This window comes from Cylas formicarius, unplaced genomic scaffold (assembly GCF_029955315.1).
Source record: "Cylas formicarius isolate icCylForm1 unplaced genomic scaffold, icCylForm1.1 PGA_scaffold_2__14_contigs__length_35257938, whole genome shotgun sequence".
In the NCBI taxonomy this organism is placed as follows: Eukaryota; Metazoa; Arthropoda; class Insecta; order Coleoptera; family Brentidae; genus Cylas; species Cylas formicarius.
This window is the reverse complement of record NW_026844319.1, coordinates 35,014,629-35,037,759: the sequence shown is the minus strand read 5'-3', so window position 1 is coordinate 35,037,759 and position 23,131 is coordinate 35,014,629. Positions and strand designations below refer to the sequence as shown.

At 39.5% G+C, this 23,131-nt stretch overlaps 2 protein-coding genes across 2 annotated transcripts in view; both read left to right on the top strand.

Moving 5' to 3' along the window:
• Positions 1–23,131, top strand: part of LOC132698693 (zinc finger protein 91-like) — a 90,203-nt gene that overhangs the window by 64,311 nt on the left and 2,761 nt on the right. The window contains exons 5-8 of the mRNA XM_060664887.1: positions 11,878–13,035; positions 15,316–15,432; positions 15,539–16,783; positions 20,718–21,749. Coding sequence (XP_060520870.1) covers positions 11,878–13,035; positions 15,316–15,432; positions 15,539–16,783; positions 20,718–21,749 — 3,552 coding nt within the window. The remainder of the gene's footprint in view (positions 1–11,877; positions 13,036–15,315; positions 15,433–15,538; positions 16,784–20,717; positions 21,750–23,131) is intronic.
• Positions 1,160–5,151, top strand: LOC132698543 (gastrula zinc finger protein XlCGF57.1-like). The gene is made up of 2 exons (XM_060664687.1): positions 1,160–1,333; positions 3,490–5,151. Exons 1-2 carry the CDS (start codon positions 1,320–1,322, stop codon positions 4,802–4,804), a joined length of 1,329 nt encoding a protein of 442 aa, XP_060520670.1. The 5' UTR covers positions 1,160–1,319; the 3' UTR covers positions 4,805–5,151.

The following is a 23,131-nucleotide window of genomic DNA, read 5'->3' as shown; positions in this document are numbered from 1 at the left end:
TTACAAAAGGTAAATAGAAAGCTGTAAATAAAATTACAATCCGGACTACAATTTTTAAAAAACTAGTAACAACGGTTTAGAAATCTTAAATTCAAAATAGGAGGTTCTAAGCAGAGAACAGTAGTATATATTTACTATTTACAAATCTTCTGGGTTCCTCCTGCGTCGGTTATTGTTGAATCGAACTTGCTGAGGTTTCGCCAATCATTTTGTTGGTTTCTTCAGAGCTTAACTAAAATTATAGAAGTGGAAGTTTCTTTGAAAAATTAGCAGATATAGATATTATATATTTTTACCTGACAATTAGCAGTAAAGTTATTAAATATTTCATACTGAAAGTTATTTTTGTTTCTGTTCTAGTAGGAATATTTTATTTATATAAGATTTCTTTGTTTTTATGTATAAAAATTGTTGGACAAAAATTCGGTCCGAGTCTACTCTTCCTCCAAAAGTTATGATATTGTGAGAGGTTGAAGAGAATACACACGACTAGTATATATTTAAGAGAGGAGGGGTATTTATGCAAGACTTGAATATCAATATAGCAAATATAAACCACTAACTAACTAACTAAAATTACATATTTTTTTACGAAATATGTCCGTCAAAATTGATTAAAATCTAAACTAAATGAAAGATTTGTTTAAACTTTTCTATTGTAATCTATAACATTATCGAGAAATATCTTCATTATGGAGGCGTTTTTTCTTATTTAATTCATAATTAAAAAAAAAACGAGTATTGTCAATTAATTATCCTTCTTCTTCAGTGAAAAAGGTTAATTAAAAATAAATATCATTTCGGTTACCGAAGCGTGAGCTTTCCACGGGTTCATTGTGTACTGTTGCCCCAGAGTTGTTTTTTATTTCGGTTTTTTATGCGGACCACCTAACTAAATGCGAACGCCAATCTTGATTTTTAGAGTAGTGTATATTTTTGTTATTGGAGAATTTATAGGAAAAAGGAAAAGTTTGTTTCACGTCGTAAACCTGTTTACTTTCCATGAATAAATTTTACGAATACACGTTTGCCTTTTCATTATTTTCCGTATTTGCCCTGTTCGAATGAAAATTAAAATTCGAGGAGTTCAATTACCGTGCGTCCGGTCCTGTCGCCCGACTCGTCGCACCCGCTAACGACGACGGGAACCTGCGCGCTGCCGACACATCCAAGATGGCGAAATACAGAGTGTTGTGTCGCCGACGGCTCTAGTAGATCGCCGGCCATTCCAAAAGTAATGTAAGCGTTTTGTGATAGTGAGATCGATGCGGAACCGCATTAAATCACCGATTCGACGGTAAATTCGCACGTTTACCGCGATGGAGACCAAACAGTAAGTAGGCTTCGGCTTTTCGAGATGGTCGTCGGGTATTTGCTCTTTAAATTTCGTCTCCTTCTCTCGATTACGGATCACGCTTGCGCGCGAACGGTGGACCGGAATCTGTTCTGTGCCCAGATCGTTTATGTTTCGGTCCATTTGAATAGGCCCCCGTAATAATACGGAAAGAGTGTACGAAATGAAAAATCAATACGGCTTGTAATCTGTCGCCCAGGACCGGAGTCGGCTGGTCGCCAACTCATCAAGATACATTTTAACTTAATTTCTAAAGATTTAATACTCATAGCTATAATTAATGACGTGCTAATTTAAGAATGTGACTTCAACTGCTGAACTATTTTAGACCAATATATGCAAAAAAGAAAATTCACGTTAGTTTTGAAAAATTTAACAATTCAGTGTTAACTGGGTTCGATAAATTATTTCGTCGTGAAAACGTTGACGACTTAACGCCATCTGTAGATTTTTTGCGCAAGGGGCAGGTGTTTGTAAAGCTTAAAGTGTTTTACATATAACTTTTGGTATAGAAAATAAAAAGAAAAAAAATAAGTAAACTGATGAACAAATTGGATTGATTTATTTTTTTTAGCACAATTAGAAAAAAACAGTAAATTTAATTTGGCCAATAAACCTTAAAATAATAAATTTTGCCTTTTAACGAAAGATGTAAATATTTTATTGTTTGCTTTTTGGGTCATTTAATTATTTCGGTTTATAAAGGAACATTTTACACCATTACATCTAAAAGTGAATTACGTCTAATAATTAACCTTGTATAGTTTTTTGTATGGCATAAAAAAAAAGATCAAAAACCGCCGCAAAAAACATCGCTCTAGCTTTTTTTATATGGATTATTTTCTGTTTCTATATAAACATTTCTAAAGCACCTTTTTACTTTTAAAAATGATATTTTTGAAAAAAGTTATTTACGGAGTACTTTTTATATAGGATACCGTGTATATTTTTGTATCAATATCAGAAAACAAATGCGGGTTCAAATTTTAGGGTTTGTTTTCATTTATTTTGTTTTTTAAATATTTTTTCACTTTTTGTTAATGAACTTTTTCTCATATATCCGTGGAAACTTTCCTAGTTTGCCAGATACACAAGTGTCAAAATTTGAAGATTTTGGGTTTGTTTAAGTTTTAAGGATTTTCTGTTTGGAAACTTTCACTAGATAATTAATAAAAAGATTTACTTTTTACATTTTTTTACATTAAAACTTTAAATAGTAAAAACTAGATAATTGAATCAAATTTCAAAATTAAACATAATACAAAAGATAGACAAAATAAAGGCAGGTCAAACTATTTATTTTTTATTTTAACTGATTATGTATCAGCGAAAAAAAAATTAATATTACTAGTGCAGTGTCACTGATGTAACTGATGAACTCATCACATCACTAATTATCACTATTTATTACTTAGACAGTGTAGTGTGCATATTAGATAAATAAAACTTATTGTTTTCAAAAATAAAAGTTCCTTTTCTCCAGTAATACCTCATTTTCTTTAATTCTTCTGTATATCAAGAGCGTTCATTCGTAAAATTTTTCGAAATAAAATAACTAATATAAATTTATCTTCGAAAATTTGAACAGTCTGACTACAGAGGTTTTCTTAACCTAAGCCATGACGTAACTAACCATGTTTTTTTTTTGTCAGTGTCAATCAGCGTAATGTAAAAGAATTTCTAAGAAATTTTTTATTTAAAAAAAATAATACAGGACAAAGGTACGATAAAAATTCAAGCGGTAAACACAAATTGAATTTTTAGCTGTTTTATCCTAAAAAAGTCAGTGGCGCTCATTTTTATTTGTCGAAAATGCTGGTTGGAGAGTCTTTTTTAATTAATAACTTTTAATCCAATTTTAACAATATGGGAAGACTTATATAAACTCTGTTTTAAGTTTGCATCTTGCATCTTGAAAATTATGCATTCCCTGCCGTGTGTTGGTATCAATTGCTTAAATAACCCGTGAAACAATAAATTGACGTTTTTAAGAATTGGTCCGTCGACAGTTTCGCAACCGTTTTCTCATTTTAAACCACTCCATCTGTATTTTTGCGTTCGCTCACTCCGCAGAGAGAAGGGACCGCGAGTTTCCGTCTCACGCGCAACCCTCACCGCACTACCCGAAATTTCAGGGCTGTTCCCGTTACCTATTTCACGCCGATCGTGACGATCGACGAAATCAAAGACAACCCCCCGACCGTTACCAAAGAGACCGTACCAAAGGTGGAGATCAAAGACGAGATCGAAGAAACGCCCCCCGAAACCAAACGAAAACGGGGTCGGCCGAGGAAAATCGAACCCGACCCTCCGCAGAAGAAGAAGAAACGCAACAAGAGAAAGTCGACGAAACCGAAGAAAAAACCTCAGACCGTCGAGACGGACGACGACGTCACCGTCGAAATTAAAGTGGAGCCGAAAGACGAAGACGAACTGATCGAGACTCCCGTCACCTCCGCCAAACTGTACAAGTGTCCCGCGTGCAAAGACGATCGCGACCGCACCGAGAAAGAATTAAAAGAGCACTACAAGACCGAGCACCCCGGCAAACGTTTGCGCGCCTCCAGGTTCTCGCAGGACCTCCACGCTTGCGACGTGTGCGGCAAGAGTTTCAAGGCGGCGTCCAGCCTCAAGGACCACATGGAGACCCATAACAATTACTACTACTGTGAATCGTGCAACCACTCGACGAAGAAGATCCTCGACCACGTGGTACACTTGAGGATGCACTCACTTGTCGGGTTGTTCCAGTGTTTGATGTGCGAGTTCAGCACGGTCGAGATTAACGAGATCAACGATCACGTGACCAATCACGAGGAGATCCTCAAGTATTGGTGCGACTCGTGCAAAAAATCGTTCCAGATACTTAGCCACTTCCAGGAGCACGACAACTTCCACACGGGTCTGAAACCGTTCGATTGCGAGTATTGCGGCAAGTGTTTCATGTACTCGCGGTACCTCCACGCGCACAAAACCAACCTCCACAAGGAGGACATGAACTGCCCGAGTAATTACGAGTGCGTCATCTGTAACAAGAGATACCAGCACCGGAACAGTCTCAAGTTGCACATGAACTCGCACACGGGGAACTTTTCGATATGCGACGTGTGCGGGAAGACATTGTCGAGCAAGGAAAAGCTCAAGTTTCACCTGAGGACCCACACCGGTTTCAAGCCGTACAGCTGCACGTTCTGCGGCAAGAGTTTCACCAAGAAACCGATCCTCGTCGAACACGTCAGGGTGCACACGGGAGAGAAGCCGTACGTCTGCGACTACTGCACCAAGTCATTCTCCCAGAGAAGCAGTTTGGTGATACACATGCGCGGCCACACCGGAGAGAAACCCTACGTGTGTCAGTTTTGCACCAAGGGTTTCGTGGCCAAGGCGATGCTCACGATTCACCTGAAGTCTTGCAAGGGACTGTTCCACATTTCCAAGACGGAGTATTGATGCGGTTCAAATAAAAGTTTGCTCCGCCCCGCGGCGGTTCTGTTTTGTTCGAACGTCAGTAACGCCCGGTGCAGGCGCCAGATGGCGCGCGCGTTCCGTTCGGTCGCCTAACTTCAGACTATTTTTCTAGTCAAGCAGTTTTGTGGAATAAATGTTATTTAAAATTTGAAATTATTGTTTAAATAATATTTATTTTTGTAGTTAGGGGTATTAAAAAAAATGTTCCATTCCATTTAGTCTTGTACGATTCCTCATCGTTTGCATTTAGTATCTAAGGTTTATGTATCTAGCGCGGAAACATATAGTTCGATGCAGATTGTGGCGAGTTGCACCCTTGTTTGACGTGTAAATACATCTTCAAAATGGTCATGTTTTTTTTTTCGCCCAATGACAAGCGAATCAATTATACAGGTACCTCGAACATGGTCTATAGTGACTCTAAATCAGATTAAGCTCTAACCAAGGTCTAAAGTGAAGTAAACGAACCTTAAAACAACGCATCTGAGTGAAATTTTCATGGTTGATTGTTGGTCGTGTATTTTTCGAAAATTAAACTTCTCATCTTTAATAACAAGAGAAGACAGAATGTTACAAACTTTCCTCGAAAAGACCCCACAAAATTTAAATTGTTTTATCTATTTTATTTCAAAAAGCATTTAGGCAAACCTTTTAACTATTTACATCATTGTAGGAAATTTATTAATTGACGTAATAGTTGTTCATGCAGGATGTTACAAGAAAGCTTGTCAATCTGTTAACATTATGTTTTTTGGCTTTTTGACTTTCCGGGTGTCACTTTCCATTTGAACCCTTTGTTTTTAATACACAAGGCGTCAAAGTTAACCTTTTAAAATGCATATCAATATCTCCATTAATTAGATTAATTGTAAGTTATGTTTTTATTTACCTTAAAATTAAAAAAAAAGTTGTGCGTGTGTGTATCAAACAAAAATTTTAAAAGATTTTAATTTGTGGTGGTGATTCCTTGAATTAGACAAATCCTCGTGATCGTCAAAATTGACAAACGTCAGCAAAATGTGCTTCATAATATAAATAAAACTTAACACCATAAAATTGAAACTGAGGCACCCTTTCAGGTTTGAGAAATTGCTTTACCCGAATAATAATCATAAACGTTTTTCGCAAAGTCATTTTTCTTTACTATGGACTTATTTTTTTCTATTAGTTGCTCATTGATTTCAACTAGTTACGTTTGTCGTCGTTTATTATTTTATCGAGTGGCGATCGGACATTTCAAATTCCGATTAAAAATAAACCAAAGAAAAATTACAATTTTGACTTTTTGACGTTTTCTGTCAAAAATCGAAACGAACATCCCCGACAGGTGTTGCTGTTGTTTTCGCCAACCGCAACGATAAGACTGCCAATCAATAAACATTTAAAGAATCGAAGCGAAGTTTCATTCACCCGTCGATCACTCCCCGTCCCGCCACAGTATTAACTCTCATCCCACCCTTTCCAGGCTGACGCGGGCCTGTACCCAGTCGGACGTTGAAGAGATCGTCATCCAAGTTATAAACGATGCTCCAGACGACTTACCGACGCTCGTGGACCTTAAGGAAAACGTCAAAGTAGAGCTGCACCCTTGCACGGAGTGCGAGATGACATTCCAAAATGTCACCGGATTGGCATTGCATGGCTACAAGCACTTCAGACGCTACGTTTGCCCGCTGTGCGGTTTCGTGACGAAGAGCAAAACACGACAACCCATTATAAGTCACATCAAGCGCCACGAGGGCAAGTACGCGTACAGATGCGAAGTATGCCGCAAGGGATTCCTCTGCAAGAGACAGCTGGACGACCACATGGAAATCCACGCCGATATACCCAGGTACGAGTGCGAGATATGCAACAAGAGGTTCACCGTCAGACGTTACCTTAACGTTCACAAGGCGTATAATCACAAACGCGAGCTTTATGGGGTCGAAGAGATCTATCAGTGCGAGGTGTGCGGCAGAGACTTTACGTTCGAAAAGTCTTTGACCCGGCACTTGAGCACCATCCATAAGATCGGCGAAGATAGGACGGTAAAGTGCCCGGTATGTCAGAAGGTGATAGCGAACAATTACAATTTGAAGAAGCACATGAGGGTGCACACGGGGGAGAAGAAGTTCTGCTGCGACTTGTGCGGTAAAGCGTTCGCAGAGTTGAAGTATTGGAAACAGCACCAGAAAGTCCACGCCAAGGTGCGGTACAGGGGTGAAGCGGAAGAGGAGACGGTAGCGTATGTGGTCGAGGGTGTGTTCTTGGACTCTGAATCCGCGTGAGCCAAACGCGACCGGTAGCGAATATTTTATATGTTTTTTTTTTTTTTTGTCGGGGTTAATAAAGAGTGACTGATGACCGAGTTGACGGTGTTTCATTTTGGGATCATATGAGGACATTGAAATTCAAATAGATCACACTGTTTTAATTTTAAAATAGAAGACGCACTATTAGGCCAATTAATGTAATATATTTTGATTAATTAACCTCTATTTGGTCCTAAATGCGTGTAACCTGTGTTTAGAGCAGTCCAGGTGAATTTAACTTTTAGTAGCTGGAAAACATTGCAATCTAGTCATAAATACCGAAGACTAAATTCTGCGTCGATTGACACATTAACCTTCAAACTCGGTTATTATTGATTCTATTAATCACCAAAGTACCAAATTTATAAACAATTTACTTCATGAATTCTGAAAGAAGAACCTCTCAGAAAAACAAGTACTTCAACTTCTCGCCCGTCAGTGGACGCATTCTATCGCCAAGGGTAGTTGAAACTTCTTCAAGTTTCTTGGAAAGAACACTAGACACTATCAAGGTTTTCCATCATGAAGATGCAGATCATTTCAGCTGGTCAACGGTTCTTGGCAGGTCTCTATTCATTCCGATTTCTAAAATTTATAGTTTGTTGGTATTTGTTTTAGCGGTTTTTGAAATAACTCGAATTTCTTATAGAATGTTCATATACATGCGTTGGTGATATTCACAACGAACCCTCGATAGATTTTCATTATTTCAATAAAAGAGGCAAATCTCTTAATATTAATTAAATTATCAACGTGAAACCTCCAATCTGATCGTGCTTTTAGTTTTGGATGCACTTTTGAGGCCAACCTTCTCATTCATTTCGCACATACGTACATTTAATTCATTTTTGCCTTAAATTCCTGCGCAATAAAATTAACGCGTCCTACTTTATTAATAATTTTTTCACATATATCTGTCCTTGTATCTAATGTAACGATACTGAAATACTGAACAAATAAAAGTAAAAATTTATTTGGATGGAAAATAATAAATATCCCGCTAGGGACAATTTGGGCTGGTGTTTTTATGCGCTTATCAAATATCACCATCGATTCATCGAGATTTTTTCCCAGTTTCTCGATCCTGATCTTCGGTAACGAGTGCGAGAGAAGTATCGAGACAACGCCGACGAACAGTAACCCATATCAATTTCAGGTGCGGGATCGGTCGAGTCAAAAAACGTTCGGTCAAAAAGCCCACACGAGCGGAATGGGACAGAAAGAGGCTGTGCAACGTGTGCGGCAGATTTTTCCCACAAAAAACCCTAAACAGGCACGTTAAAGCCCACGGACCCTTCGACTGTTCGCAGTGTTTCCTCAGTTTCAAATCGGAGGAGCTTCTGGCCGACCACCTCAACGTCCACAAGACCACCCATTACGACTGCGACAAGTGCAACATGATCTTTAAAATGCCCAAGGAACTGGCCCTTCACCGTTTCGCTCACGTGAGGAAATACGTTTGCCCTTTGTGCGGGTTCGTCGCCAACAGTCGTAGCAGCAACTCTATCATAGCTCATATTAAACGGCACGAGGGCAAATACAAAGTGCGGTGCGAGATTTGCAAGAAGGGGTTCCTCAGCCAGCGGAAGCTCGACGATCACATGGAAGTGCACGAAAACGTGCCCAAATACGAGTGCCAGTTGTGTTGCAAGAGGTTCACGGTCAAGTCTTACTTAACTTTGCACCACACCCTCAATCACAAGAAGGAACTGTTTGGGATCGAGCAGATTTACCAGTGCGAGGTGTGCGGCAGGAACTTTACTTTCGAGAAATCTTTGAGGAGGCACCTCAGCGCCATACACAAAATCGGTGAAGATAGGACGGTAAAGTGTTCGGTATGTCAGAAGGTGATAGCGAACAATTACAATTTGAAGAAACACATGAGGGTGCACACCGGCGAGAAGAATTTCGGTTGCGAGATGTGCGGGAAAGCGTTCTCGGACCGGAAATATCTCAACAAACACATGAACGTCCACTCGAGGGAGTAGGAGGGGTACAGCGTTAAGCTCAAAGTGTGATCGTTGGTGTTTTTTATTCAATCTTCTCCATTTTCTGTTTCGCTCTTTTTACACGCTCAGCAGACGACCGCAAAAGTAAGGAAATTTGTTCTATTTGATAAAAACACCTTGTCCCTGATCTTCCTCTCCACCTGAATTCTGGCGAACTCAGTTTAAAATTTCTTCAGGTCACCTAGTATCTGCCATTGTACAAATACATAATATTAGTTGCTATATTTATTCTGCCTCTTAGATCTTCTTCCTCTTTACAATAAAGTTAGTTGACAGCACCTTCTCCAATATTCCATTTCCATTAGAATCATTTTTTTTTTCATTTTTTTCTGTTGGTGTGCTGTAGATTTTATATTCTAATTTTGGGTGGTTTCTTTTATTTTATTCGGCTCTTGATTCCTTTTGTGCTAGAGCCATCATTAAAATGAGGTTTGTGTAAATGTTCCTTCTTTATAAAATTACCACTTAATTCTCCATGTGTCGTGAATCACAGGCTAGTACTGAATCGGCCGGAAGATATCTTAGTATTTTACTAAAATAGTCTGCAAAACATCCAAACACCGAATACCTCGTGGTATCGATAAAATTAAAAATAAAGCCTTATTGTGACCCATGTGTTTTAACACACAGGTTTTACAAAGAATTAAACATACTTAGATAACCAAAAGTAAAGAAATAATAAAATGATAGCAATGAAGACTATTTTCAAGATACCAGACTAGGAAGAACCAACAGATATTGTCAGTCTTTTTAAATAAAACGAGACTAATATTGAATAAATCCATGCTTTCAAACCAATTGTCATTATTCTATGCTTTTGGCTCTACAAAAAGGTTTAATAAACCTTTTCAAAATCTTTCTTCATTTCAATTTATCGGAAACAATTATTGCAATTTATCTGAGGTGTCCACCCTGTTTAATATTCTTCGCATTAAGAAAATGGCTCATTAAATTCTTATCTTTGGGTATTTGGGGATTTCATTTTTAAAATAATAAAAGGTGTGTTCTAATTACACGTTTGCTGTCATTATCAACGGATCAAAAATAATTTTATTGCACAATTAAGCGGAAATGGACAAAAGTTCCCATTTTATTATTCTTCAATTTTCTGAAGTAGCCTATAATGATTACAAGTCATCCTTCTAGTTCCGAAATTCTGAATTTTGATATCCCGTGAATCCCCGGGGATATATTGAACAATATAATTCAATTCCAGAACTTGTAGATGTGAAGAATGAGAACATAGACAAAAGTAAGTTGATTAAGAAAGTGTAAGTGTAAAACAAAAAAGGTTAAAGTTTTGTTTTGAGCATCGCGGATTTGTTCTTAATTAATCCAATTTTTTTTTATTTCGATTTTATATTTCTTCGTGAATTTTGTTTACTTAATATGTTTTTTAAACGAACAGAGCCCTACCCATATCGTTTGTCTATTAAAGCCTTATCATATTTCGCTTTTCTTCAATAGCATAGTACATATTCACTAACAGAGCTATCAAAATGTTATTTTTTCTACTCCCGCCTGTGAAATACCTAATTACGAACCGATCTAGCGTGCGGGAAGCGAGGCTTCACCGCGTCAGTTTCGTTTCCCACGAATCCGAGTCACTTCGGACATTTCCGGGATTTCACCGCACGGATTTGGGAGCAATCGGATGTTTTCGGAGATTTTACCGCACGGTTTGTATTTTGACGTTTCTCCCTTATTCCGCAATTAACGTGTAGGTGTGTTGACATATGCGTGTTGCTATGCAAAATACAAATATCGCCTATTTGCTAAAGTCTCATTACTCATTGAAAACAAGTAGTTTTTGAGGTTATTTAAATTGACCCACACATCAAATCAACTGAAAATAAATGAATTAACTAATTGCTCAGTGTGTGTCTACGCCAACTTCACTGTTGTTCCGATTGTTACTATTTTCAGTGTAGTAGTTTTCATTAGTGTTGATTAGTTCCGATTAAGCGCGCAACCACAAATTGCACAACTTGTCGTCCTTACGTTTTGCAGTAATTTTCATTGCAATGCGATTTTAATTTGGCATTTTATGACACGACTTGACACTTAGTGATACGAACATGGTGACAGGAAGACTTCGTTTTGTTCCGTGGTGTAAACTAGATTATTACGCTCACAAAAAACTTAAAACTTCATTAAACTCTCTTACTACGCACTTCGCGTAAGTTTGATGAAAAACAACTTATTTTTTAGAGCTCTTTTAACACACATTTTAAAAATAGCGATATGGTGATTTTTTTTTCAAAGAAACTTCCACAGACTACTGTAATACTATTTATAAATCTTCCGGATTCCTTCCCCCGAAACAGTTTCGGTTAAGCCCTGAAAAAGCCAAGAAAGACGAAACGCCATCAACAATGGGCGCAGAAGGAAGATTTGTAAATAGTAAATAGTTTAAACCAGTCTCTCAAATCGAGCGTTTCGAACATATTGTAACTATTTTTATTTTTAGTTTACCTACTTGTTTGATAATAAATTAATTGAAAACTCACTCTTCCGTTTGCGCCAATCGTTCAATGTATTGTTTTTTATTCGCGTTGATTATGTTTAAGTTCCGAATATGGAAGCAGTGCACTCTCATATTGTACCTGCGTTTCGCATTTTCATTGTATATTTATAATGAGCCTGTTTAGTCGATTTAATGAGCATATAGGAAATAAAAACGCGTACTCATTTCTTAACCCACAGGCAAACCGACAGACGAACCTGCGATATACATGACGCTTATTTTTAGGTACCGAACAATCAAGGACGAGTACGACGGCCAACCCGCAACGACGCGCAAACGGAAACGTTCCGCCGCCAGGCGTACGAAACGCCCCTCGCGGACGAGAAAAACCACCTCGATCAAATCGAACCAGAAGGCCAACAACTGGACGTGCAAGTATTGCCTGGACCAGTTCGCTTCTCGTAAAGAAATGTTCGAGCACCGCAAGGAACACGCGGACGAGGAGCGACCTCTGGGTTCCGGCGAGGTAATCAAATACACCTACGACGAACGGCACGACATGTACGTGTGCAACAACTGTTCGGCGGAATGCCAGAGCCTCGACGAGATCGAGAAACACGTCGAGACGCACGAAGAAAAGTACGAATGTTACGTGTGCAAGGAGGTGATGTACGGGCCGATGAACTATTCGACGCACGCGCAGAAGCACCGCGAGGACAAGATGTACCCTTGCCCGTGGTGCCAGTACATGGCTCACAAGAAGGAAGCGATGCACGTGCACATCAACCGCCTGCACCTGCAACTCTACGATTTCCAGTGCAACAAGTGCGGCAAATGTTTCAACGACGCGCTCAGCTTCAAGGAGCACGACAACGTCCACGCGGGCGTCAAGCCTTTCGGTTGCGTCGTGTGCAACAAGCACTTTTTCTACTCGAGGTACCTGCTCTCTCACCAGATGCGCGGCCACACGGTCAGGGTGTTCGACAGGGACTCCAAGACGCAATGTAACGTGTGCTCGAAGATATTCGCACGGGAGGACACGCTCGAGAAGCATTACGCGGCGAAGCACATGACCGTGAGGACCGGGCCGTACGAGAAGAAGCACCTGTGCGACGTGTGCGGTCAGGGATTCTCGAGGCCGGACAAACTGAAGATCCATTACAGGAAACACACCGGAGAGAAACCGTACTCGTGCATCTATTGCAGCAAGAGCTTCATCAAGCGGGATTACCTGGTGATGCACGAGCGGATACACAGCGGCGAGAAGCCGTACACTTGCGAGATATGCGGCAAGTGTTTTAACCAGGGCGCGCCTCTGAGGATACATCTGAGGACTCACACGGGCGAGAGGCCGTACGTGTGTCCTTACTGCGGCAGCGGCTGCGTGTCCAAGGGAGCGTTGAACAGTCACATCAAGAGTTGCGTCAATTCGGCCGCGCAGTGACATCCCTTTTGGGTTAAAAGGGAGAATGAATTTTTCTAACGGTTAACTCCGTGCCGCCACCTCTTCCGTGCTAGAACAATTCGCTTTGCTAATTTTTTTTGGCAGCACTAGCAAGTCAAGTTACGTGGTTTTTAATGACAAATCAAAGTATAGAAATTTCCAGACCACACATACAGTACAGTTTGGCAGTGAGTATCAAAATGGTTTTATTTGAAGCTTCATGGTACGACGGTTCGTATTTTACTCTTAACTCTTGTTTTTAATAAATTCCTGTAGTGGGGTTTCTTATATCAATCATCGACATAAGGGTTGTTTTTATATTAAACTAAAATAACTTTATTAATAATGAATACACTGATTTTAAATTAACACTCTCCCTCATGTTAGGTTAGGTTCTATTCGACACTGTCTCCTCTTCTGAGTCTGTTTTATTTTCGGTTAGTTAGTGGGACAATGCAGTAATTTTCATTGTAATTTGATTCGATAGAAGAGTCATCTATAATACACAAGGGACTTTTTTTGTAGAGCATTCAATTTTCCTATGATAAGATGTGATTATTTATATATAAGACAAAATAGAAAATGCAAAACTATAATAAGGATAATCTTCCCATGAATATTAAGAGTTCATACTTGGTAAGTACTTTGTAGACGTAACTAGCAACTAGTTTTGTGTGTGTCAGTTCAGAAAAAATAATCGTGTTTTTTGTACCCACTTTAACCGTCTATCTAAATTCAATTAAATCGGCTATTGTTAAGATATTTATGAAAAATACAATTTCACAATACTAGTTCCCACACATTATACCTGGAAACCAAAGAATGTCTGGAATTTTGTTTATTCGCCCTCTTTTTTTCCTTAAAATAACCGCCGAAAATTTGACTGCCACGTTGGATCTCGGATTTAGGCTACAATGCAACCTGAAAACGGAACATTCAAATCAATCAAGTTTCAGAGAATTATTCCTGGCTTTCCTAAAAAAAAATTTTAGAAAGGAACTTTAAAAAGTTGGTTACACGTATTTTTTTAACACAGATCGTCATTCAATGGAAAATTTTACTACTTTAGGAAATTTATTATTTACAGAATAATACTACTTTGTTTGTTAATCGTTTTTAGCTGACTGAAAGTGAACAAGATTGCCGTTGTTGCCAAAAAAAAGTTGGTATACAATTTTTTACTGTTTTGCTGTTTTTTACGTTTCTAAATTACAGCGTAATTGGATCCATGTTTTTTATAACAACGCGGAGCATTAAAAAATTATCAGAGAAGATTAGACTGTTTAACGCGCGCTTGTAACATTCACCACCGTACGGTAGCTCTCTAAAAAGTTATAAAATGCGAACTAACCACATCGGTATAACGCCCAGTGCAATGAAATGGAAACCCAAATTGGTTAGTGCAGTTTTTTATTTATTTAACAATGTAAGTTTTATATTGCCTATGTAAATAAAATATTTCGACTTTAAGACGACTTTTGTTTTTTTTTTTTTTAATACAGCATACCTGAAGTAGGGATAGTAATTACGAGATTACAATTTTGGTCTAAAAATTTCTCCATTGAATGAATTGAATTTTTTACACACATACGTATATATTCCTTTAAAAACACTTGAATCTGTTTTTTACAATTACAAGTAAATGTCAAAGTTACTTTTTGCAAGGTAAACTGTGAGAGTTTTGCTATTTGCAGCAGTGCACAAAATACTTGAAATTTCATAAATTACGAGTTTGATCTAACGGTCTGTGCATTTTGTAATTTCAATAAATTTATTAAAACATAAATATAAAATTTTTCTCAAAGAAGCTTCCCCAGGCTACTGTAATACTTTTTACAAAGCTTCTGGATTCCTCCTGCGTCGGTTTTTGCTGAAACTGTTTCAGTCAAGCTCTGAAGGAGCCAACAGGATGATTGGCGAAACGTCAGCAATTTCGACTCAGCAAAAACCGACGCACGAGGAATCTAGAATCTGAGTAACAAGTATAAAATATAAAATTTTAAAACTTTAGTCACGACGACAAGTTTATAAGCTTATTGCTTTTTCTAGTACTAGTACTAAAGTCCCCGAAACACTCGTCTCAAAGTGGCACTTCGCTTGGGCTTAGTACCACATTATTTGGTATTTTAGAGTCGGGAGTACAAAATAATATATAATTTTAGCAATGAGTTTGATTTCACGTAACTGTCTCTCGCCTACTCGAAAATACATACACAATGACAACAGGTGGTTCTATCCAAAACACTGCATACGTTTTCTTATCTTTGACTCGCGCTTTTTTTCGTCTCCCTCACTCTTCGAACTGCACGTGGTTGTTGTCATGACGACTTTATGCCAAACTGTCCGCGAAATAATTTTACTTTCGTCTGTCAAAGTTCGAATCGCTTTTCGGCAAGGTGAGTTTCGTGTGCAAATAACAACCAAACCTACCACCCAGCTACCTTACACAATTATACCCTGTCCCGATGTATTCCGGACCAAACTGACGCTCATCCGTTTTAGGTACATCAAGTGCCCGTATTTGGAGGTGGAGATGTCTGTGAGCGATGCCGAGTTCCTGCCCAATCCCGCGTCCGACTCGACCCCTAAGAAAAAGGTCAGAATCAAAGTCGAAGAGGACACCGACGACGAGGAATACCTACCGTCGGGCTACAAGAAAAAGAAGAAAACGGAATCGCCTAAAAAACCACGATCGCCTCGCTCCAAAAAGCCCACCTTCAAAGTTAAAAAGCAGGAGCACAAGCTGTGGACGTGCAGGCGTTGCCTGCAGGAGTTCGATACGCGAAAAGGGCTCGTAGCGCACTCAAAAATTCACGGCGACTCGGGTAACGAAGAGCACACCTTCAAGTACGACGAGGACCAAGACCTATACTACTGTAACACGTGCTCGGCCGAGTTCCAAACAAAAGAAGAGGTAGAAAAGCACATCATTAAAATCCACGAAGAGCATTACGCTTGCGAGATCTGCAACCACACCTCGAAGAAGGCATACCTGTTCGCGGTGCACATGAAGTCGCATTCGAACGACGACATGATGACGTGCCCTTTGTGCAGCTATAGTACCCAGAGGAGGACTTGTTTGCAGACCCACATCAACCGGGTGCATTACCACAAGTTTTACTACACCTGCGGTACCTGCGGGAAGGGTTTCAACGACGCCGTCATCTACAAGGAGCACAACAACGAGCACCTGGGCATCAGACCTTTCGTCTGCGTCGTCTGCAACAAGCAGTTCGTCTATTCGAGGTACATGTCGATTCATCAGATCAGGTACCACACGGTACATATAGAGGGCACGCTGCACAAAACCCAGTGCAGTATATGCCTAAAGGTGTTCAGCAAAGTCGACACCCTTCTCAAACATATCACGACCAAACACAAGTCGGGGGAGGAGAAGTACGAACGAAAGCACCTTTGCGACTTGTGCGGCAAGGGATTCGGTACCTCTGACAAACTGAAGATCCACTACAGGATCCACACCGGTGAGAAGCCGTTCTCTTGTCGGTACTGCGAGAAGTGCTTCACCAAAAAGGATTACCTGGTGATGCACGAGCGAGTGCACACCGGCGAGAAACCGTACCCGTGCGAGTACTGCGGCAAGTGCTTCAATCAGGCCGCTTCGTTGAGGATCCACGTCCGGGGACACACCGGGGAACGCCCGTATATATGTCAGTTCTGTAACGGGGGGTATATTTCGAGAGGGTCGTTGAATTTGCACATGAAGATTTGCAACGGGGTTAGGGATTAGTCGGGTGGTGGTGGTGTACCGTTAGCTAGTGAGATAACCGTGTATGATTTACGTACTGCCTATATATAATGGCAATTAATTTTTCGCGTTAACGTCAAAGGTTGCGAGCACATCTGAGAGTAGCGATTGGTTGGATTTTTTTTTCAAATCTCGTTTTTACTTTACTACCGACACGGAATAACAAAGTCCATATCTCCACGAACGCCGAGTACTGCATTTTTTTGCAAATTTCAACTGCATTTTCACCTCGTTTCTATATACCAAACAAATTTCAAGTTATCGAAATCTGAAATGTTAATAAGATACACAATTAGGACTTATGAAACTAATATTTAAAATATGTAACTTTTGTTTGCTTGCATTGCGCGTTCTCTCATGGTTCAGTTCAGCACCATTTTCTTCTGCCCACTGTATACATGTACCAAAGCAACGAATAGCTTCCTTATGTTTAATTTTTTGATAAACAGCTTCCTCGTCACCTTCTTCACTGCCAGTCTCACTGTACGGCACTAAGTGGTCATCATCGCCGTCGATCAACTCGTTGAGCTCCGTTTTTTGCAGAGGATTACTTAGCTTACGGTAGCATATTTCTAATTTCGGCCGATTCTCTTTGCTCATTACTGGATGGTTTCAGAACTTTGAATAAGTGGGGATCAAGTCTTCAGGCTTCCAACCAGAGTTTGACTAATCTAGGTCTGGATGAAAAAATATTTTCATTTCTTAAATTCATGTTTTTCAGAGTGCTAGAAATGTCAGTTTCTTCAAAAGACAAAACATGAATTAATAAGGTTTTGGTGATGATGAATTGATCTCGTGTTGCAAAAACCTCAAAAATAAATAACAGTAAGGTATTTCAGATAAATTTCAATTTTTCTTTAACAGAAACCGACTTGTTCACAAGTTGAGTTAATTATATGGTCCATGCAACTGGAGCGCCTTCTATATTTTTGTTATGTATTTCTTGTTGTTGTGAAAGTTTCGTGTTAAAAATTTACATTTTGTCATTGCGCACTTCAGATAGCGTAAAAGGGAACTCTCCATATTTTTCGATCAAATTTTGCAGATGAGTTTTTGCGGCTTTAGATTTCAAATAAATAATTGAGGTTATAGAGAAAGTTTGTAAATATATAAAAGTAGACACCAAGTATTCTAAAATATCTCATTTGTTGGCTATTTTGGCCAACAATCCATTTATCCAACAAGATCAAAATATTAAAAATCGTACGAATTTGTTTTTAATTCGTCCCATGGAAAATTGCAAAAAAATGCAGTGTGAAATTTACCGACCATTTAAAAGCACTCTCCACTATTGCAGCGTTAGCCGAAATATCTAGTTTTTTAGATAATCGTACCTCAAAACTGTCTACCATTTTGCGTACTTATCCGCACACGATGGAGTTTTGCGTGTCGATCAATTGCGTATCACGAATATCCAACATTTTCTTCCCGAAACGACAGGACTTTCTGCGTAACGCGATTTCGTTATAACTGCCTACCTTATTACGTTATCAATAGAACATTATAGTGTTTGAGAGATTTCAAATTTATTTGAACCGTAGCCGATTGTTGTCTTGAAGCACCTACGGGTCGTGTCGAACAATCGAATATTGAACCATATTCTAGTTATGTTATTAAATGCGGTACTACGAGTATCTAAGATGTCTTCTGATGTATTTTGAGTTGGTTGTATATTTTTTTCAATATATGATACGTTTCCAAATGTCTTGTTTCTTATGTAAAAAAATTGCAAAATGATTTTTTCGCCGTGGAGAGTATCTGCGTGTTCTGCGGCAGCACTCGCAGATTGCAGTGCCCACTATTAGGTTATATTAAAAAAAAATAATGCTCAATAACCATACATAGGCGCTAAATATACTGTTTAATAAGGAGTGACGAGGACAAAAGATCCATTCCAATGCAAGATGTAATATTTGTCAGTTTCATAATTGTAAAAGTGACACAATTTTGTTAAACAAGCAATACGAATTTGATTGTTTTCGCAAAGTAGTCATGTCAAATATCACTCGGACAACAACTTTTTGTGACTACGGAGGACTAAAAAGGAAAATAAACCACAATGTTGCTTAGAGGCAGTGGTTCTAAGCGGGTTCATTATCAGCAAAAATCTGCTAAACTCATTAGTTGATAGGTTGTGACAAATAATGTACGTCTGTCATAATATTAATTGCTATGCAATGTCATATCTATAACATCTAACATCTATAAGGTTGTTCGGAAAGTCATTTCGTTTTTTCCCGTCAGAGAACTTAATTACGTTTTTTCGAAACCAACTTCACACTTAAGCCGCATAACCATTATATGTCTTGAGAGCTGATATTGCGAGGCTTGTGTGTGAAAAAGTTCTATTAATTCTACGCAGTAGTTTTTGGTTGGTGCCCTTTTAAATATGGAGAGCAATAAGCAGCATTTTCGTCATATTTTACTTTTTTACTTCAGAAAAGGTAAAAATGCTGTCCAAGCTAGAAAAAAATTGACGGATGTGTATGGAGAAGGCGTGTTAACAGTACGCCAGTGCCAGAACTGGTTTGCAAAATTTCGATCCGGCAATTTTGATGTCGAAGATGCACCACGGTCTGGAAGGCCGGTCGAAGCTGACAAAGATGCGATAAAGGCATTAGTTGATGCAAATCGGCGAATAATCACACAAGAGATCGGTGAGAGATTAAATTTGTCGAATTCGACTGTTTATGGCCATTTGAAAGGCATGGGCTTAACCTCGAAGCTCGATGTGTGGGTGCCCCATGTCCTTACGGAGCGAAATTTGTGTCGTCGCGTTGACGTGTGTGATTCGCTCCTCAAACGTCAAGAAAATGATCCATTTTTGAAGCGGATTATTACTGGGGACGAAAAATGGGTTGTATACAACAATGTTAAACGCAAGAGGTCATGGAGCGGAAAAGATGAACCGGCTCAAAGCGTGTCAAAAGCCAACATTCACCAAAAAAAGGTGATGCTCTCCGTTTGGTGGGATGTCAAAGGAATCGTTTTTTTTTTAGCTTTTGCCGGACAATACAACGATTAATTCAGAAGTCTATTGTCATCAACTGGACAAATTGAATGATTCACTTAAAGAGAAGAGGCCCGAATTAATCAACAGGAAGGGTGTAGTGTTCCACCAGGATAATGCGAGACCTCACACAAGTTTGGTCACTCGCCAAAAACTTTTACAGCTTGAATGGGACGTACTGCAACATCCACCATATTCTCCAGATCTGGCGCCTTCCGACTACTATTTGTTCCGGCCCCTGCAAAATTTTTTGGATGGCAAAACCTTTACCTCAAATGAAGTTGTCAAAAACCACCTGAAACAGTTTTTTGCCAGCCAGGACCAAAACTTTTATGAGAGGGGAATTATGTTACTGCCAGAAAGATGGCAAAAGGTGTTGGACCAGAATGGCCAATATATAATTTAATAAAATATTTATTCATTTTACGAAAACTGTCTTTCATGTTCCCCAAAAAAAACGAAATGACTTTCCGAACAACCCAATATAAACATGATTCTCACATTTTCATTGTTTTAACTAACTAAACTAAACTAACAATACTATTGTTTAAACTTAAGGTGTACTTCACTGATCTGTTTTCTCAGGCTAACTCTCTAAACTGAAATTTCTCTAAATTTTCTCTGAAAATAAAACTTTTTACTTCACGTCAGAATAATTCTATTCTATTCTATAATTTTTGTATTATAAATAAACGAAACCTACCGAAAATAACAAAAACAAAAGAGGCAGACCAAAAATAAACTGCACACTCGCCTAAAAATTAACAGTATCAATCACATCAATCAAAAATAAAAGCAACGCGTTGAGTAAAACGTCGAGCTGAAATCTCTTTTCGAAAAATTGGGGCACGACCTTGAACTACTACGTAAAGGTAAGCATGATGACAACGTATCGATCTTTTTAGCCCTCCGTACTGGAGGCACTGTATACGACAATACGAATTGCTAAAACTCGCATTTTTCAGGACTTCCATCGCGCTGCCGGCGATCAAATGGCAATGCAAAACATGCCAGTTTAAGTTCCCGCTCCTGAAACCCCTCCTGGATCATATGAAAACGTGCATCGCCGCTGAAAAACACCCGGAGCCTCCGCCGACCCGGAAAAAGCAATTAAAAAAAACAAGCCACAAACGCGACCCCAAATCGGACAAGTGTTTCTGGTCTTGCGACGAATGTCCCCAGGTGTTCGCATCGTCGGAGCTGCTCGAGGAGCACAAAACTACCCACCAGCGACAACAATCCCTGCCACTCAATAAAAAGCATAAACCGCCATTTAGATACGACAAAAACCTAAACTTGTATTTGTGCCTCAAGTGTTTGATTTACGTGAACGATAAGTCGGAGCTCGCCGATCACCTGGACAACCACCCGGAGTTCGCTTGCCGACAGTGTCGGGAGAAGTTCCCCAGCGTGGCCGCTTTGGGGGTTCATTCGGCCGAGCACGACGCGAATAACCGCATTACCTGTCCCCTCTGTTCGTTCAGTTGCGACAGCAAAAACTCCTTGCTCGGCCATATTCATTTAACGCATTCCAACGGGCACGAGTGCGTCGTGTGCTTCAAAACGTTTCCGAGTTCCGGCAACTTGCTCAGCCACCAAGTGCACAAACACAAAGTCCAAACGAAAGAGAGCGTCCTGATGGGAGAGCACTTGACGCGTCCGTCGACCGGCGAAACCAAGATATACTTATGCGATACCTGCGGCAAAGAGTTCTCGTCGAAATATCGCCTGGAGCGTCACATTAGGGCCACGCACGAAGGCGTCAAGCCTTACGTGTGTCAGTTTTGCCGCAGGTCGTTTACCGGGAAAGATACGATGAAGAAACACGAGCGAATTCACACGGGCGAGAAGCCGTACTCCTGCGAGTACTGCGGGAAGAGGTTCCGACAGAACGGACCTTTCAAAGTACACCTGAGGATTCACACGGGCGAGAGGCCGTACGTTTGCCACTTCTGCAACAAGGGTTTCATCACGAACCAGTGCCTGAAGCAGCATCGTAACACATGTACACACAGTATATTTGTTTTCTAATTATGAATTGAATAGTCTCGAATGTACGCTGAGCTGTGGCGATCGCTCAAACTCTGTGAGGAGGCTTCTTCGCCCGTTCACCACTCTGTAATGCATTGTAAGTTTGAACGGATGCCACTTTGTGTCACTGACAATAGAAATTGTATGGCCGCTCATGCTCCACCAGACAAAAGTTCTATACTGTTCTATTTCGTGTTTACATTACTGATAGATTTCAGGTATAGTGTTTTACCTTTGTTTTCGGGGTTTGGGTCACCTCAGGATGACATTAACAAAACGGTTTAAGTTATGCCTATCTTGTATACAGGGTGTTCGTATTCGTTGACTGGTCAACCTCTTCTCTTGCAGCGGTTCTTGGTCCCCTTTTATTCATATTATCAGGTTTGATCCTCTTTCACCAAGGCTTCTGTGAGTGTTTCTATTGGGATAAGCCTCGATATAAAGCCGTCGTGCCTGATCTGCATTTCCGTTTGCTCTTCCGTAGCAATATCGCGATATTCAGTATTTGGATATGCCTGATAGGCCGTCACAGTAGCAGTTGGATTGTGACAATGACTTTTCGAAATTACGTTAAGTCCTATCAGCTAAAATCACATTTACAGGTAAAATTCGAGTCTAGAATAAAAAAGTCAAGTTGTGGCTAAACAAGAGTAACAATTTTTAAGGATTTGTGATCCTGCTTAAGGCAATCTGTTCTATTTTGCAATGTCAGTCTAAATAAATAAAATATTTAGGCAAAGTGCCCTCTACCGACAGATTTCTGAAACACTTTTATTTTGAAACGATGACTTTTACCAAATCAGCGCTGTGTGTAAAATACCCTTACTTACTACCAATATTTTACCGCGTTAAATCTTTCTTCAAAGTTTCTGAACTCAATTTCCGAACACCGTGTATACTTTGCATATATTTAATGTTATTGTTAATGTTATTTTATCGTGAACTAACCAACCCCAATAAACAATAAATTATCATTTAAGAATCCGTCCGTGATTCCTTTAAGTGTCCTCGGCAACTTTGATAAATGCAAGCTAAAGTCAACACGATATACTTTGAGACAAACTATACTGAACGGGCATAGGATAACAGATTTACCCGGTGAATCAGGTCGTAGTATACTTTGGATCAACAAATTGAATGCGTTGACGCTTCTTCTGTTAAATTTTGAAGCCCCCGTGCAGAGTAGGACCAACGCTACTGGTTGTGCTAGTGGAAATAGATTTTTCACTTTATCTAACGTATCGACAACTTGCAAATTGCGTCGGCAAGATTTGTTTATTTTTAATAA